Below are 16,047 nucleotides of genomic sequence, written 5' to 3'. Positions count from 1 at the left end.
CACAAAAAAGACTTATTAAAACAGGAGGCCTACCCCTGGAAAGAGGCACTGAGACCTTGTTCCGTGCTCCGGTGGCCTGTGGTTCTCATGCCGGGGGCTGCGAGGACCCCGGGATGGACGGAGCCATGGCTGGCCACCTTCTACTGCTTTGGGGGGGTGCTAAGAGGACGCCGACCTCAACCCAGAGCCAGGGAGGGAAAAATCTCAAACATTTAAGACTAGGTTCAAAAGCCCCCGGACACTTTCTGTCTGCCTTCCCCCTGTATGGCATCTGGTTCGGGGCTGTGAATCAGAATTCAGAATCTGTGCTGCCCAGAGGGGACAGGCACAGCAGAGAGGAAACACCCAAATGTAATAAATAACGGCCGCTTGGGACCCTGCCCCTTCCCCTCCCAGCTAGGGCTGCGTGGGAGAGAGGGGTCTGTTTCTTCCCGATTGGGGGGGGACCCCACCCCCAAACCACCCCACACTGCGCACTGCGTGCCAGGCGGGATCCGGCTGTCGCTTCTGCACAGGACGGAGCCTGAGTCGTTTGCTTTAGAGCATCATTTATGGCATGAACTAGGAACGTAATGTGTTTACACACACACACAATTGTACATCGGCATCTTTACAATATTAAAGGAGTCATATACAAGTCTACAGGCATCATACACAGCGCGGGGCCGGCTGGGGTGCCCCTCCAAGACTTCCCCACCCGGGTGGAGCCAGCGCGGGGAAGGGGGACAAGGGGGGGGTGTCCACCTTTGCACCTGTTGTCTGGGAGGACCCCTCGTGGCCGGTCCTTGTTGGAATCCGGAGCCCAGAGCCCCAGGTACGCCTTGTGTCCCAGTCTCATCGGCAAGCTAGTGTAACAGTTTCATTCAAATTCAGTGTGCATATTAGTGTGGGAAAAGTGGAGCTGGGGACGGCTTCCTGAGCTGGGGACCCAGAGGATGCTGCTGACACATGGGCCCCTTCACCATGGGGCCCATTCCTGAGGTAAGGATGCGGTGTGGCCCTGTGGCTGGTCTGGATGGGGAGAGACTTCTGCAGAAGCCCAGGTGAGGACACTCAGACAGGACTGGAAGCCCCTGGGGCATTGGTAGGTCAGGTGACTCACCAAGTGTGGCCTGCACCCTGGGTGGCAGCAAAGGGGAGGGTCTCAGATGGTTCCAGAGCCATCCATCCCCCACACCCACAGAGCCCTCCTCCCGGCAGCCCTGCCCCCTGGGGGCCCTGCTTCAGTTCCTACGGCATTGCCGTTCTTGCATCTGTCTCTGGAGCAGGGACCAGAAGTCTCCAAGCCCCACTCTGCGGGCACCTGCGGGGGGGCACACTGCCCGTCCAGCTACGAACGGAGCACCAGATGAAGAAGCGTTGGTCCTTGTCAGCCTCTCTGGCTTTTGCAGTTAGTTCCTTCCATCTTAAATAGTGTAGAAAAATAAGCCATCTGTGACACAAGGAGACCCAGCGGAGACTGCCACGCGTGGAGAAGGATGAATGGCTCCCCCGGCGTGGGCCCGGAGACCTCTGCTGACCCTGCCTCGGAGCAGGCCGCGCCGGGCCGGGGAGCCCAAGTGCCCGGAGAACTGTTGCCACCGCAGCAGCTCTGGGTCACATCAGCGGTCCTTCGGTGGGCGTGCCTCCGGCATCCCACGCGCTGTTGCCAGGATACCTGCGGCTCTCCAGGCTGGCTCTGGACCCTCCAGCCCCACCCTCAGTCTCATGCCCACTGCTGCAGGCAGAGGCAGAACTCCCCAGCACTGTTTCCAGGTCCCTGGGGTGTCCCCAGGGCCAGGCGGCCTCCGGCGGGCACTGAGGCGGGGCCTAGTCCAGGGGCTCCTGCTTTATCCGGACCGCAGTGGGGGTGGGCTGCGGCCGCCGCTCCTCACGGCACAGCACGTACTCGCTGAACTGGGAGGAGTCCACGCCACCCCCACAGGATGCAGCCACACTGAAACCCCTCTGGAACAGCCTCTCCAGCACCTGCCGGGGAAGAAAGAAGGGTCAGCGATGCCCCGCTGCAAAAGAGTCTGCCTGGCTTGGCCTTGCGGGCAGGTGGGCATCAGCCAGGGCAAGCCAATCCTCCTGTTCAGACCTCAGGACAGACACCGCCCTGCAGAACCACCAGCTGAGCAACCACGGGAGGGACGGGAGCAGCCAGACCCCGGGTCCCCTTGAGTGACCAAACCTGGGAAAGGCCACCCCATCCTGCCCCTCTCAGGGGTCCACAGCTTGATCCAGAGGCAGAAAGAGACTTGGGGCCCCTTCTCTCTTCTCCAGGGTGTAACCTGCCCCCCCAAGACATGTGGTCCAGCCCCCCTCTCCCACCACACTGAGGCCTGACTCAATAAAAGAGACCCTGCCCCTGGCCTCTGGGCGGCCACCTGCTTCCCTGAGCTGTGAGTCCCAGATGGTTTGGGGCCTGGGGGCTCATCAGCTCAAGGGAACTCGGGGTGGGGAGGTGGAGGAGGCCTCTTGGTGTCTGAGTCTCTACAGGCCTCCGAGTCCACGTGGGTTTGTACCTCTGTGGGGGGGGGGGGTGTCTCATCACTGTGTCCGACACCTGTGTCCCACGGGTAGCAAGTTCTGACTGACAGCCTGTGGAATGTGTGCATGGGAGGAGGGGGGAGGAGCACTTCCTTCCCCAGTGTCACTCTGCCCTAAGCCTGAAATAGGAGTCTGCTCCTGGGTCTGGAAGAGCCGGTGCAGAATAGGCCCCACCCCTCTGGGGTTCCCCAGCTCTGAGACCCATCTGAGGAAGGCCAGCTCAGAACGGCTCTGGGCAGCCATCTGGGTGCGGTGGCTGCGGGTCAGCGGGGTGAGCAAGGGGGCTCCAGGCCACCTTCGCTCAGCCTCTGACCTGCCCCCTTAGACGGCCTGGGTTTAATTTGAATCGAAAGGCAGACTCTGGGTGTCAAATGAAGCACACTTTGTTGAAAATACTCTGGGCCATTTTTATAGAACATCCTTTTGGAAAAAGAAAAAAAAAAGCACAGATCAATTTTTTTAAGTCCATCCCCCAGGCGCCATCATTTAATTATGAGCGGGACATAAATTATGCAGTGACACATTGTTGCCTCTTCTGTAAGATGGCACGGAGGGCTTCACCGTTTCAGGGACCGCGCCTCCCTCCAGGTATGCCCGCTGCCGCCGGAGGCCCAAGGGGGAAGGCAGGGGGGAGGCGGGGCGGGGCGGGCGCAGCCCTCACCTGCACGGAGTTGAGCCGGCAGTAGCCGTTGAGCGGGAAGCGGATGACGTGCGTGGGGTCCTGGTTCCAGCCGGCGTTGACAGAGTTGCACATGACGTCCCCGGTCTCGGGGAAGACCTCCTCGATGAGGGCCTTCTCGCCACTGAGCGCAATGCGCTCGCCCAGGTCCGGCGTGACGCGCACCACGAGGCAGTCACAGGCGCGGCTGCGTCGGCGCTGCTCCTGCTCCTGCTGCCAGCGCTCCAGCTCGCGCACCATGGGCTGCAGCTGGTAGTACCGCGCCTCCTCGTACAGCAGGCTGAAGTCCTGCGGGCGCGCGCACAGCGATGGCCGCGGCCGGGGCTGCTCTTCCCCGCTCCGGCCCCCCACGCGCCCTGCCCCCACCCAGGGCTCAGTGCGGACTGCGATGGTCGTACCCATTGTACAGATGGGGAGAATGAGGCGCAGCTGAATGTGTACAAGCCCCAGGAGTCTAGCCTTAACCCAAAGGCGGCAGCTGGCGTGCACCCTTGCCAGATAACCTTGCGCTCTTCCATCTGGCCTCAAGTCCCTGGAGCAGAGAGGGGCCTCTGCAAAGACCAAGGGGGCTGGACTAGGGCAGCCTGAGGCCGTGCCTATGGCCTGCGGACCTGCCGCCTTCTTAGAATCCCAGAGAAGAGAGGCTGGGCCAGGCAGAGGGGAGCAGCATCCTCACCTGCAGGGGAGGAGCTCACAGCCCAGCAGCGAGGCAAAGCAGACCTGCCTGGGTGGGATTTTTGGCACACTGTCTACCAGCCCTGAGGCCTCTGATCGTCAGTTACTGACCCTGTCAGAGCCTGTTTTACCGTCTATAAAGCGGACATAAACACCCAGCTCAGAGAAGGGGGTGAGGTCTAAGGGGCGACAAAATCTGCCAAGTGCCGGGCCCATCCTGCCCTAGCAGGCAGGTTGAGGAGGTGTCTGGGAGTGGGAAGCCCACCTCCACGCAGCCCACTCCCAGGCTGGCACGCTCACACCAACTGTCCCCCAAACACATGCACGCCCATATTTGCCCGGGCCCTGAGCGGCTTAGGACCCCAGGACTTGGGCCACTCACTGGGGGCTGAGCTCAAGGCTGGCTGGTGAACTTGAGGACCCCTGGGGGAGAGGCAAGGAGGCCCAACCCCCAAAGCACGGCCCACCCCCCAGGCCCTCAGTCCCTTCCACCTGCTGGCCCCAGCCTCTGGAACCACTCAGAGGGAAGCCCAAGTTCTAGCCCCGACCCAGGCCTGTCGTCTGTCAGGGACCCATCCTGTCCCTCCACTGGGGTTCCTCAGGGCTCCCTCCTGGGCGTCTGCTCTCATCCACTCTTGAGGTTTTAAATGGTATCTGCACACATTTTCCCTTATAGCCCAGAACCTCTCCACCAGAACCTCTCCACCCGATGCCCCACCATCAATTCCATGCAAGAGTGAGATGCAACGCTCCTTCCAGCCTGTCCCATCCCTGGGCCTCCATGTATTCACTCAGGACCCAAGCCAAAGGCCAGGAAGCAGCCTCGAGAGTCCCCTTAGCCCCGACCGATTCACACCACGGCCTTCCATGGCCAATTCCTAAACAGAAATCTAATCTGCCACTTTGCTCTATCTTCGCTGCCTCCCACCTGGACCAAGGCCTTTAGGAAACCTCGCTTGGCCTCCTGCTCTCACCCCTCACCCTCACTGCATCCTTCCCCATACAGCAGCCAGGGCTGTCCTTCTGACTTGCAAACCTGATTGTCATTCCCTGCTCACAACCCTTCCACTGCATTCCAGGTAAAATGCCAAATGCTGAGCTGGCCACCAAGGTCCCACCTCAAGGGGCAGCCTCCTTTCCCCTCCCACTTCATACAGCCCCAGGCTGACACCTTCTCTCTGGTTCTGGAAGGTACCAAGCTTCTTGCCACCCTGCCCCCTCATCAAGGCCCTTATACTTGTTTGGCCCCGTTCCTCCTTCACCCAGAGAAGCAACCTTCTCTCCAAACCCCCTGGGGCCAGGTTCTCCATGGTTCCCCTTCACCACATTCTCTACTTCTATGGAACATTTGCCCCCCAGGGAATTCATGCCTTTTTTTTCTTTTTTTTTTTTGGTTCAACACCTTTCACTAGATTATAAGTGCTATGGGGACAGGACCCATGTCTGCATATTTCACTGTATCTTTGGCCTGACTTTGGTTGTTGGCACCCAGTATCAGTTGGATGGAGGACAAATCAGCCCCAGGGCCACTGGGTCTCTGGGGGAGGGAGAAAGGGAGGAAGGGAGGAAGGAAGGGAGGAAGGAAGGGAGGAAGGAAGGGAGGAAGGCAGGCAGGCAGGAAGGCAGGCAGGAAGGAAGGCAGGAAGGAAGGAAGGAAGGGCGGGCATCTGCAGGCCTGAGCTTCCTTCCTCGGGGATCCCCAGTGCCGTGGAGGGGCCCAGCATGGAGGTGGGCCTCTCGGAACCAGGTCGGCTGCCCTGGACAGGCTCGCCCCGGGACCTGGGGGTAACCTTTTGTTTAAAAGGTCTGGTTGGTTTGGATCAGGGTTTCCCCTGCAAGCTGCCAACAAGGAACAGATGTGGGAAAGCTCTAACTCCCGTAACTTTGGCATGCGACCATCCTTCAGCACAGCAAACGAAAAGGGGTAAGCACCGCTGCTTAATTGTTACACCCTGATAAATAAGCTAAAAATGTGAGAAAACAAAATTAGTTTAGAAAAACTGATTTAGCCCTCGGCTCCACCGTTTAACTTTTTATGGTTGCCATGACGACCACGGGTCCATTTATTAAGTCACAGCGTCCCCTGTGTAATGCCACCGCAGAGGCGGCTCAGGGGAGCTGCCGGCCGCACTCACCTTGAAGTCATCCGGGAGCAGCAGCTTGGACGTCCGCAGGAAGCTCAGGACGTAGCGGAAAATCTCCCCATCCCGGTCGATGAAATAATGTTGCTTCAAACTGTCCAGGACGATGGGCTCGGTGCCATTGAAGAGGCGGCTTATTCTGGGAGAGAGGAGAGGGGGGCGTCTGATGGGAGGCCAGGCCGCCCCCCCCACGCTGCAGGGGCGAGGGGCCCGGCATGCCTAACTCTGGGACCGCGCCAGGCACCCCAGGTGTGTGCACACACCGAGGGCCATCAGGCCACAGCCGGGCAGGACAACAGCACATGCTCGGTACCCGGCCGACATCCACAAGCCCCAGCCAGAGACAGACACACTGGCCGCTCGCACCGGCCTGCCGACACGTTCCAGGCCTGGGAAACCACAGCGAGACCCAGACACGGCAGCCTCCTTGCCCCACGCACACGAACCCTTGCCGGGCAGACCCACCCACAAAACTCCCACCAGCCATCAGATACCGCAGCCCGCAGCCCCACGCCCAGTGAACACAGGTAGACCGGGCAAGGCGGTCTCGGGTCACACACACCCACCTCACCCAACCCACGTGAATGAGCATCAGATGGGACGCGCTTGGGCAACGGGCCCAGCATCCCACGGTCCCCTCCCTTGCAACACGCGAGTCACAGGCAGACCCAGACACACCCAGGCGGAGGCCACACCAGCCAACACCAACCACCCAGAGACGCTGCTCGGTACGCTTGACAGAGTCACAGACACACCACGCGCAGCCGCTCCCGCGGGGGGCCCTCGGGGAGGAAGGGAGGCAGGCGGGGGGACAGCATGTGTGCCTCACACACTCAACAGTGTGCTTGCACACGAGCTGCGGTGGAAACATGTACGCACGCACCGCAGTCTACGCACGTACACGCGCTCGGTAGGTGCCCACGCGCCTGTGCGCACACACACGGAAACAAGCGTGCACCCTGGCAGGACAGACAGGTCTCGTCCCAGCGGCCTGTCCTCTGGAGGGCAGTGGTTCGGACAGAAACCCAAGACCTGCGGGCAGCTTGTGGGGAGCCCCTGCCTGTCCCCGTCCGCTGCAGGGAGGAGGGCTGGGGCCTCTCCAATGCCCACGGCAGGCGGCCCTGTTTGGCTAAGTCTCCTGCTGACCCCAGGCCCGGCTGTGGACAGTTACGGGCCCCAAGGAGGGTGGGGACAGCCAAGAGCTGGACTGAGGAACAGGTGGGGGGCTGGCAGGGTCCCCTCAGGGATGGCCCCTCCGGACACACCTTCAGCAGGTACGGCCACCAACCAGCAAAACCCCGCGGTGGTGACAGTGTGCGTGCACAGCCTGGGAGAGCGGTGGCCCCGGTGTGGGACAAAGGCCTTCTAGCCTAGCCTGCACAGCTGGTGCCTAAGCCCCCCGACTCACTGCCCGCACCAGCGAGGGCCCTCCAGGGAGGCTCCGCTCTCCACCAACAGCCCCATCCTCTGTGCGCTCCAAGTCACCGCTCCCGAGGCCCTACCCTGCCCCGCCGTTATGTGCCAGGGCACACGAGCTGGGCAGAAGCTGAGGGCTGAGAATCCCCGAAGCCGCTCTCAGGGCCTCCTGCCCACGCTGTCCCCCACTCTGCAGGCCTGGCACCCTCAGGGCATTGGCCATGAGGGCCTGCCCGGGTGTGCAGTAGCCATGCACTCCCCTATTCTCCCTCTGGGGACATGGCCAAGCCCCGGTCCCAGAGAGGCCGTGTAGAGGGCAAGGCTGCCTCACGGGTAGGCGTGAGCAGCTCAGAGCTTAGGATGAGGTGTGGAGAGGTCTGGGCCTGTGGAACCAGGACTGCGGTCACCAGATATGACTCATCTGAGGACTCCGAAGGCCACTGAGCCCTATGAACTTCCCAGGCCTAGGGAACACAGCCCCTGCTGGAAAGCCTTGTGGGCTCCAAGGCCTGTTCCAGCTGCCAAAGCCCCCAAGACCTGGCCTCAGCAGAGCTTGGGTATTCAGATGTCAGAACGAGGGCCGTCCAGCACCCGAGAGGCAGATGGGACTGAGCAAGGCTGCCTGGTCCCATGGGCAGTCCTCCCCAGACAGAGGAGGGCCCACACATGGCACTGGCAGGAAGAAGGAAGAACCACATCCACAGGCAAGCCAGACCCAAGCCTCAGCCTCCCTGTGGAACTTTCTCCACCCTTCCTGGTTGAGCTCAAACCCTCCATGCAGCAAACAATGTTCTAGGCCGGGCTATGTTGCAGATCTCTCCGATGCCAGGGCTGGGCTCCACACCATCCTGTTGGTCTAGGGGACTCCTGACCACCCCACATTCCAGGGCTGGTTGGGTTCTAGGCTGTCTTATTGGTCCAAGGCTAGGAGGTTCTCAATTGGCCTTATTTTAAGACTAGTTCTAGCTATTACCCTCAGTGTCTCTTCGAAGGACAAAGGCCTTTCATGCCCTCGGGGTCTGAGGCTAACAAAGATGTGAGTAGGTTGAGGGCAGGTTAGGACAATTGCCACAAGAGGACCCCCCTCCACCGCCCCCCCCGGCCCCCTGGCAGGGTCTTAAGAGCCAGCTCCTTCCCTGGGTCACCCTCTGAGAGAGGCTGCAAGATTTGGGGGTGCCAACTTCAGAAGCCCTTCATGGAATAATCTGGCCAGTTCTGACCCCAGCTGACGGAGGTCTTCTTTTTTTTTTTTAAACCTTTGGCTCCAATTTCCTGCATGTTTCAGGGGAAGGTTTTATTAGTCCTGGAGCGCCTGGCTTAATTTGCCGCTTCCCACGGCCAGCACGGGCACCAGCCTGGGACTGTTATGGCAGCAGCTAATGGCTGTCCGGCAGGGACAGGCGAGGTAGCAGCCCAGGGGAGGCCACTTGCAGCCCTGGGCAGCCATGCCCTGCTCTTTCTGGGCGCGGGCTAATGGCGGCACCTGCTCCCTGTTGTTGGACCCCCCCCCCCCCCCACGCTGAGGAGCCGAGAACCAGAAGCCCGGGCATAGTCCTGTGGGCTCAGGGACCCACGGCTGTGGGGCACCAGCCCCCTGATCTCACGGCACTGCCCAGGTGGGACTTGCCTGATATCCAGAACCCCCCTACCCGGGGTGACCTCAGCACTCTTACTTCTCCTTCTCTTGGTGACTCATACATCAGTGCCACTGGGTGAGGGACTGATCTTGGTTTCCAGAATTGGTGAAAAAATGTTTTTTAATTTTAATGATTCACTTAAAGAAGGACGAGAGAGATCTGAGGGGCTCTTGCCAGCACAGCTATCCAACCCACTTCCCAGGCCCGGCCTGACCCACTGTCCCCTGATGGTCCTACGGGTCACGCCACCCCTTGGCCTCTAGGCCAAAGCTTCAGGCCCAGGGAGCAGCTCTGCCCTGAGCCAGAAGCCATCCAGGCAAGAAAGACGGATTCATCTCAGAGCCCCAGCCCTGCAGAAAGAATGCAGACCGCCACCCCCTCTGGGCACGTCCTGCTGCCGAGGGTCCCACATGCCGGATCATGGGGCCACAGGGGGCCTCAGCCCCCCAGTGAGAGGGCCTGCCCCACACCGAAGAGCAGGAGGACGGGCAAGGAGGAGCGGCACTGTGGGTATGGGAGTGGGGGGGAGGGCTGCCCCTGCCCTTGCTGATCCCAGGCAGCAGCCCTGAAGACAAGAATGAGGCAGCCGCTCCCCGCAGGCCTGAGCTGTGATTACTCTAGAAAGGCAAGTGTCTGATTTCAAGAAACACTCTTCAGAGAGGTTGTGGGCAAGGGTTTTATGAATTTCACTCACAAACGTCGTCAACCGATTAAGGGATGATCTATCTCAAACAACTCGGGAATGCCGCAGAAGGCAAAATTGAAATTAAATAAGCAGAATCCATCTCCCATCCTAGACAGAGCTCTGCAAGCGAGCGCGCAGGCCGGCACTGCCGGTGGGGCCTCGTGGCTGCAAGCGCCAAGTTCACAAGCGCCCCAGGCCTAGGCTCTGTTGCGCTGAGGGAGTGAGTCCGACTGCCATCTGTAGCCCGGGCTCCCCAGATTCCGAGCCGGACGCTATATCCACCTCCAGCACCGGCTCCTCGAGGGAGCTTTCCTGCCCCCGTGGAGAGCTCCACCCCGGCCCTCCTCAAGGTGCCATGCGCTCGGAAGCCTCGGCGCTGAGCCACCGCGCCGGCGACAGACGAGAGAGCTTCCCAGAGATGATCCCTCGGTGTCTGGGGGCTTAATTAGCTCCTCTTGTTTTTTTTAAATGTATAAAACAAGGGCGATACCCTGCAGCCTTGGCCCTCCTGCTGCTCAGCCCTCCGTGGTGGCTGCCTCGCCGTGCCAGGCGCAAGCAGCACACTGCGTCACCTCCAGGAGATGCTCAGAGGCCCGTCCCAGCTCCGGTCAGCCCTGCTGCTATGCCAACAGGAAGCCACGTCTGCCCCTGGGAGGGTCATGCCCAAGCGGCACCTCCTGGCACCTCCCACAAATGGCTCAGGAGCCAGGAGCTGCAGGGAGCTGGGCGGAGAGCAAGGTGCCCTGTTGGGAGGCTCCTGGTCAGAGACACTTCGTCTGCTGATGGGGGTATGAGGCTCATGCTCATCCACAGCCCTGGATATGCCTGAACATCCTGGAATTCCTAGCTAGTCACCGCCCGCCCAAGGGAGCCTCTAGCAGGGGCCACTCCAACAGACAAAGATGGCAAATTGCAACTCCCACTCCTCCCTCCCCTTCTGTACTTAACCGAGGGTTAGAGCAGGAAATAGGATTAGACACTTCTCTCCAACACCATCCCGAGGCGGACGTAGCATGGCTCACAAATGATCCTCTGCAGACGCCAGGCCTGAGTCTCAGTCCCGAGGAACCTGAAGGCACTTAAGACTCCCCAGCCAGCTGCCGGCCGGTTTCAGGTGGGCCTGGCTCTGAATGAGGGGCTTCTGCCGGTGGGTCAGGAGCTCCACCTGGCACTTTCGATGCCACCAACACAGGGTCACAAGTCCCTGTATAAAGCATCTTCCGAGAGGCAGCCTTGGCCTCCCGGGCCCTCGGTGCCCCAGGTCTGGGAGAGCAGGTGGGCCCGGGAGAGCCTGCCTGGTGGCTGGCAGAGGAGACGGACCCCACTGGCGGCAGGTGGCCCCTGCTGCCAGGAGCCACGGCACGCCTGGTGCCACGTGGGGCTCGGCTCTTACCTGGAGTCGGGGTACTTGGTGAGCGTGGCCAGGCTGCTGGTGTACATGTGGCCGCCCACGTCGATGTGCACAGGTGCGTTGGACTTGGTGAGCTGGGCTGGCAGTGGGATGCCCTGGGCGGCCAGGGGAGACACGGGCGACCGGGTAAGAGACAACCGGGACATGCTTCCTCCCTCCTGGAGATGGAGACAAGGCGAGAACAAGAGTTTCTCCACCACAGAGCCGTGCACTCCCTTTATTGCCAATGTGATCACAGATCTAATCAGATCACTTCTGCCTGTGCCTGATCACATATTCAGCTGACAAATTATGGCCACCGCTGTAATTAAGTGTATTTGCATCATTTTCTTCCAAGTACCAGAGGGAAAAAAGAAAGATGCTTATTAGCAATAAGAAATCAAGAAAAAAAAAATTTTCAAGGTGTCAGCCTCCAGGGGCATAAAACAAACTGCAAAATTCTAATTAAAGGTCGCGGGCTTATGTGTTAGATGTGAAATATCCCCTGACAAACGAATCACCAATTTGTGAATTGGGATTCAGGGGTTTTTGCAAGTTTGTCTCAGTAACGAGACACCTCTAAATTAGTGACTTCCTCAGCACCTAAGGCGTTGAGTTTTATCCATGTAGTAAATTTCACATCAAATTAAGAGCATTTTTGTTTCAAAAAATACATAATCGTACAGCCAGTCAACAGCCATCTCTTGAAGGCGGGGGCTGTGGGGACGGGTGGCCGGTGAGCAGGCAGGCGTTGGGGAAAAGGGCAGAGAGGGGGCCACCGGCCGCTGCCCCAGCCCACCCTGCTGGCTCTCACCGCAGTGCCGGCGCTGCCGTGGGCATGAAGCGAGGACCCGCTCGGCCGCTCCTTGCGGTGAGGCATCTAGGCTTCCATCGCTGCCCAGAGTATCTGTGGGGAGCACCGACAAAACCACAGGGCTTTTACTCCTCCGTAGTCCCAGATTCAAAGATGCTCGGAACCATCCTTTCCGCCTGTGCTCTCTGGGACCCCCACACCACACAGCCCTCTCCGGGTTCCACCCGCCACTACCCTGTCCCTGTGCTCCAAAGCCGTAGCAGCTTACGCACACACACGCACGCACGCGCGCACACACATGCACGCACACACACGCATGAATGCGCGCACACACACATGCACGCACACACTCACACACGTGTTTTCTGGGCAGCTCCACGTCTGCTAATTCGGTTAATGACAATACTAAAGCATATGCTCACCATTACTGCCCCAAAATGTTTCAGAACAAATCTGATTTTCCTGGTATTTTGGTTCAGAGCCACGTTACCAAGCGTGTCTCCTCTTGCATCAGCAGAGAGCCCCGTGGACCACAGCTCAGGGAGGATCCCCCAGCCTCCATGGGCTGGGGAGCCCGGGACCTCTCTGAACACCATCTCCACCGTGGTTAAGATGCAGTTTGTGAACGGCCAGACACAGAGCAGCCTCCTTTGGCAGAAGCCAGGGGAAGAGCAAAAGTCACGCAGGAAGCCACCTCTTCCCTAGGGCGCCTGAGAGAGGAAACTTGTCTTTGTTTGCCTAGCCCACACCTCTGCAGTTTCTCCCCAGACCCGCAGGACGGTCTTATCTGTGCCTAATGTATTCCAGACCCCCTCGGGATCACACCCCCCCGGCAAGGCATTAGAGAGCTGCCAGAAGGAAACAGACAGCAGCTCAGCAAATGGACCCTCTCTCCTACTCCTCCCCAGTCACTTAGCGACCTTCCTCTATGCCACGACCACCTGAAATAAGACTGTCCCTCAGTCGCTAGAAGCCACCCTACAACACTGCTGGAGGGGTGGTGGTCTATGCAGCCCCTTGCATGGACTTGAGGCTGTCTCCTGGGGCACAGTGAACACCCACACCCACCCACCCACCCACCCACACGCTGGCCCCCGCAAGCCTAACCTGGACTTAGCTCTCACAGGTTTGACTTGTGTCTTGAAATTCACCCTCCAATTTTAAAACATAACCAAGGTCCAATAAGCATCATCAATCCTGCCAATTTAAGTAAGGTTCCTCTCCTAGGATTTGTTCTGCCCTGGGTGTCCTGGCCAGTTCCCTGACCCAAAACTGGCGTGGGGGTGGGGGCTTGCTATTAGACAGTGATGTTTCACTGATACTCTCACTGGGGGCTACTCAGGGTCTGCTGCTCGTGGCATTCCTGACTTCTGGCCAGCTCAGAAAAGCAGGTCACTTATCTCAAGGAAGTTCTCAGAGACCAAAACAGACCTCAGGATGGGTTATCCTGCCCTGGGAGGCTCTGCTGGGGGAGGAGTCAGAAGGAAAGCCACACTGAGGATAAACTGTGCTGGAAGGAATTCCGATGGAAATTCTATCAAAGCGGACTGCGCAATGTTTTCCCAACTACCAGGAACACGACTCAAGTGACATTTAACACCAAGTACCCATCACAAAAGCTCTTCAGTCCTTGCTCTCATCCAAGCCTCTCTTCCATCATAAGCGCAACCTGATGTTCATGGCAAAGCAGAAACTCACCATTGGAAGCCCCAGGCTTTACGCCTCGACCAGAACCTCCACTGCTGCCTCCGGCAAACGCATCTGTGCTGGACAACGACCTTTCCCCGACACCACTGCTGAGGTCAGAAGCACAAAAGTGGGTGCAGTAAGAGACACAAGTTCAGTCCTTCAATGGCACCAGCAAACTCACGACCCCACGACCAGCCCCAGCGCGCCGCGGCCCTCCCGAGGCTCGTCCAAACCGCCTGTTGCAGGGGCCTCCGCGGTGTAGTGTGTGCTCCGGGGGCCTGCGGGACTCCAGACTGGCTAGGTATTGACCTGCTTCTCGGAGCTGCGGTGGGAGCCCCGGGTCCAGTGCCCGCCCGCCGCCGCCGAGCCCCGCCCGCCCGAGCAGAGGGAAGCGAGCAGAATGCCACGCTCATTTACACACAAAATGATTTTGTGTCCCATTGTGCTCGCAGTTGTTCAGCTCTCTGGGGGTGATTAAACTGGCTGAGCTGCGGCAGCTTGAGACGATTTCACTAAATCGCTTCTTCGTGAAGTCGCTTCTTTGCTAAGCTGTTATTTTAACCATAAAAGGTAAACAGAAGGCGCCTCGCGAGCTCCCTTCAGCTCTGCGCCCTGGGCGCCAGCCGCGGGCGAGAGTGCCAGGGGCCTGCAGAATTGTCGGGGGGGGTGGGGGGTGGGGGGCCCCGGAGGGGGGCGGGCGTGCCACCTGGTGCGCGCCAGCCCCGCCGCAGAGCCCGCCGGCCGGTGTGAACTTCGGGGCGGCCAGAGCCGGCTGGGCCAAGGCCGGCGGCGCCGCGGGGCGGGGGTGGCCACGGAACCCGAAGTGCCTGGCAGGGCGGGGAGGGGTGTGCGGCGGGGGCGGGGCGGAGGACAAAGTTAAATCAAAAGGCAGACACTTAGAGACCACAGATGGGAAGCTCGCCTAATTAAGGACGTAAAAGCGCTTTTGTTCTCAAAGTTTATTGTTGCCGGGATTTAAAAAAAATTAATTGAAACTAATGCTGTTATTCACTCGTGCAGTTAAATTCCTTCATGCACATTTGAGACACGGAGTGAAAACTTGAAGCTTATCTTTCTGCAGTCGAGGCGGGGGGCGCGGGAGGACGGAAAGGCGTTTCGGCTACGCGAGAGGGGCGTTTGCGAGTGTGTGCCCCGTGCGCGCGTCCAGGTCAGGGACTACCCGCGGGCAGCCCGAGCCGGAGGCGGCGACCGCGTCTCCGTGCGGCCCGCGCTGGGCCCCCGACCCCGCGCACCTGGGACCACCACCAGCTCGCCGGCCCCTCCCGCCCCGTCTGGGACTCCCGGGGTGGGCGTCAGAGGACGCACATCTGTCCCGTTAGAGACTTTTTCTGATTTGGGCGCCAAGCCGGGCCCTGGGCGCCCCGAAGCCCCAGCTGCGTGAGCCCGGTTCTGACCCCGGAAACTCGCTGGCCCTGCAGGGCGCTCGGCCCTGCACTGAGGCCCGAGTGCGGGGACCTGCAACACCCCCCCACACACACATCCCGCCCCGCGCGGCCGGAAGCTCGGCGCCCGCCCGCGTGGGGAGGGTCCACCCGGGGCCAGGGCCAGCCCACGTGGGCAATCCCCCCCCTCCCGCGCCAGGCCTTTGTGCTGGGTGCCCCCGCGCCGCCAGCCCCCGCCGCCCGGCACCGGGACAAAGCAGCTGCCCCCACCTAGGTCCGAACCCCAGCCGAGCGACTTTCTCGGTATCGCCGCCACTTTGGGGACAGGGGTGCGCGGCGCTGAGCGGTGGCCGCCCGCGCGGGGCTTACCTCGGAGCCGGAGCGCCGGATCCGGCTCGGGCGCAGCCCCCGCCCCCCCGCAGTCGCCGGTCTCGGGCGCCGGGCGCAGCCTCGCCGCCTATGCTCGCTGCGCGGGTCGCTCCGGTCTCGTCCTGGAGTTACTTTCTCTCTCGCCCCCAACCCTCCCCCCACCCACCCCTCCCGCCCCGGCCCCCGCTTCGCGCGGCCCCTCGCGGCGCGGCGCGCCGGGGCCTCCCCTCCCCGCCCTCCCCTCGCCTCCTCCCCTCCTCGCGGCCGCCGCCGCCGCCACCACCGCCGCCTCCTCTTCGCGCCGCTCTCCGGCTGCCCTCCCGCCGCTCCCACCTCCTCTCCTCCCTCCTCTCTCTCTCCCTCCAGCGGCCTTCCCTGATTGCTGGCGAGAAAATCAGCCCCCCACCCCAGTCCGTAGCCCGCGCCCCGTCGCGGCCCAGCCCGGACGCAGAGGGCAGCGATCCGGCTCCAAATTACCCAGCGCGGCGAGCGCGAGCGGGAGCGCGCGGCGACTCCTGGCTCGGGGCTCGGCTGCGCCGCGGGGCAGAGGATTAGAGTCGCAATTAGCTCCGCGCGCCCGCGCCTGCCGCGCTCGGCGACAAAAATGCGCTGTTTCC

At 60.8% G+C, this 16,047-nt stretch overlaps 1 protein-coding gene across 2 annotated transcripts; it reads right to left on the bottom strand.

Annotated features, from left to right (window-relative positions):
* Positions 1-536: 536 nt before the first annotated feature.
* Positions 537-15,569, bottom strand: KCTD15 (potassium channel tetramerization domain containing 15). Of its 2 annotated transcripts, none has more exons than XM_032390668.1 (7): positions 15,431-15,569; positions 13,668-13,765; positions 11,970-12,062; positions 11,159-11,334; positions 6,022-6,166; positions 3,194-3,499; positions 537-1,968 (listed from the first exon to the last, which is right to left on the bottom strand). In XM_032390668.1, the coding sequence occupies exons 3-7, from the start codon at positions 12,033-12,035 to the stop codon at positions 1,810-1,812; spliced, it is 852 nt and encodes a 283-aa protein (XP_032246559.1). In that variant the 5' UTR covers positions 12,036-12,062; positions 13,668-13,765; positions 15,431-15,569; the 3' UTR covers positions 537-1,809. The 2 variants fall into 2 exon arrangements, with proteins under 2 accessions (XP_032246559.1, XP_032246560.1); XM_032390669.1 differs by having other exon boundaries at positions 13,668-13,762; positions 15,431-15,557.
* Between the last annotated feature and the right edge of the window lie 478 nt (positions 15,570-16,047).

Source organism: Phoca vitulina, unplaced genomic scaffold (genome assembly GCF_004348235.1).
Source record: "Phoca vitulina isolate PV1807 unplaced genomic scaffold, GSC_HSeal_1.0 scaffold58, whole genome shotgun sequence".
Lineage (NCBI taxonomy): Eukaryota > Metazoa > Chordata > Mammalia > Carnivora > Phocidae > Phoca > Phoca vitulina.
Note: the sequence above shows the minus strand (reverse complement) of the source record. Positions and strands in the feature narration are given on the sequence as shown.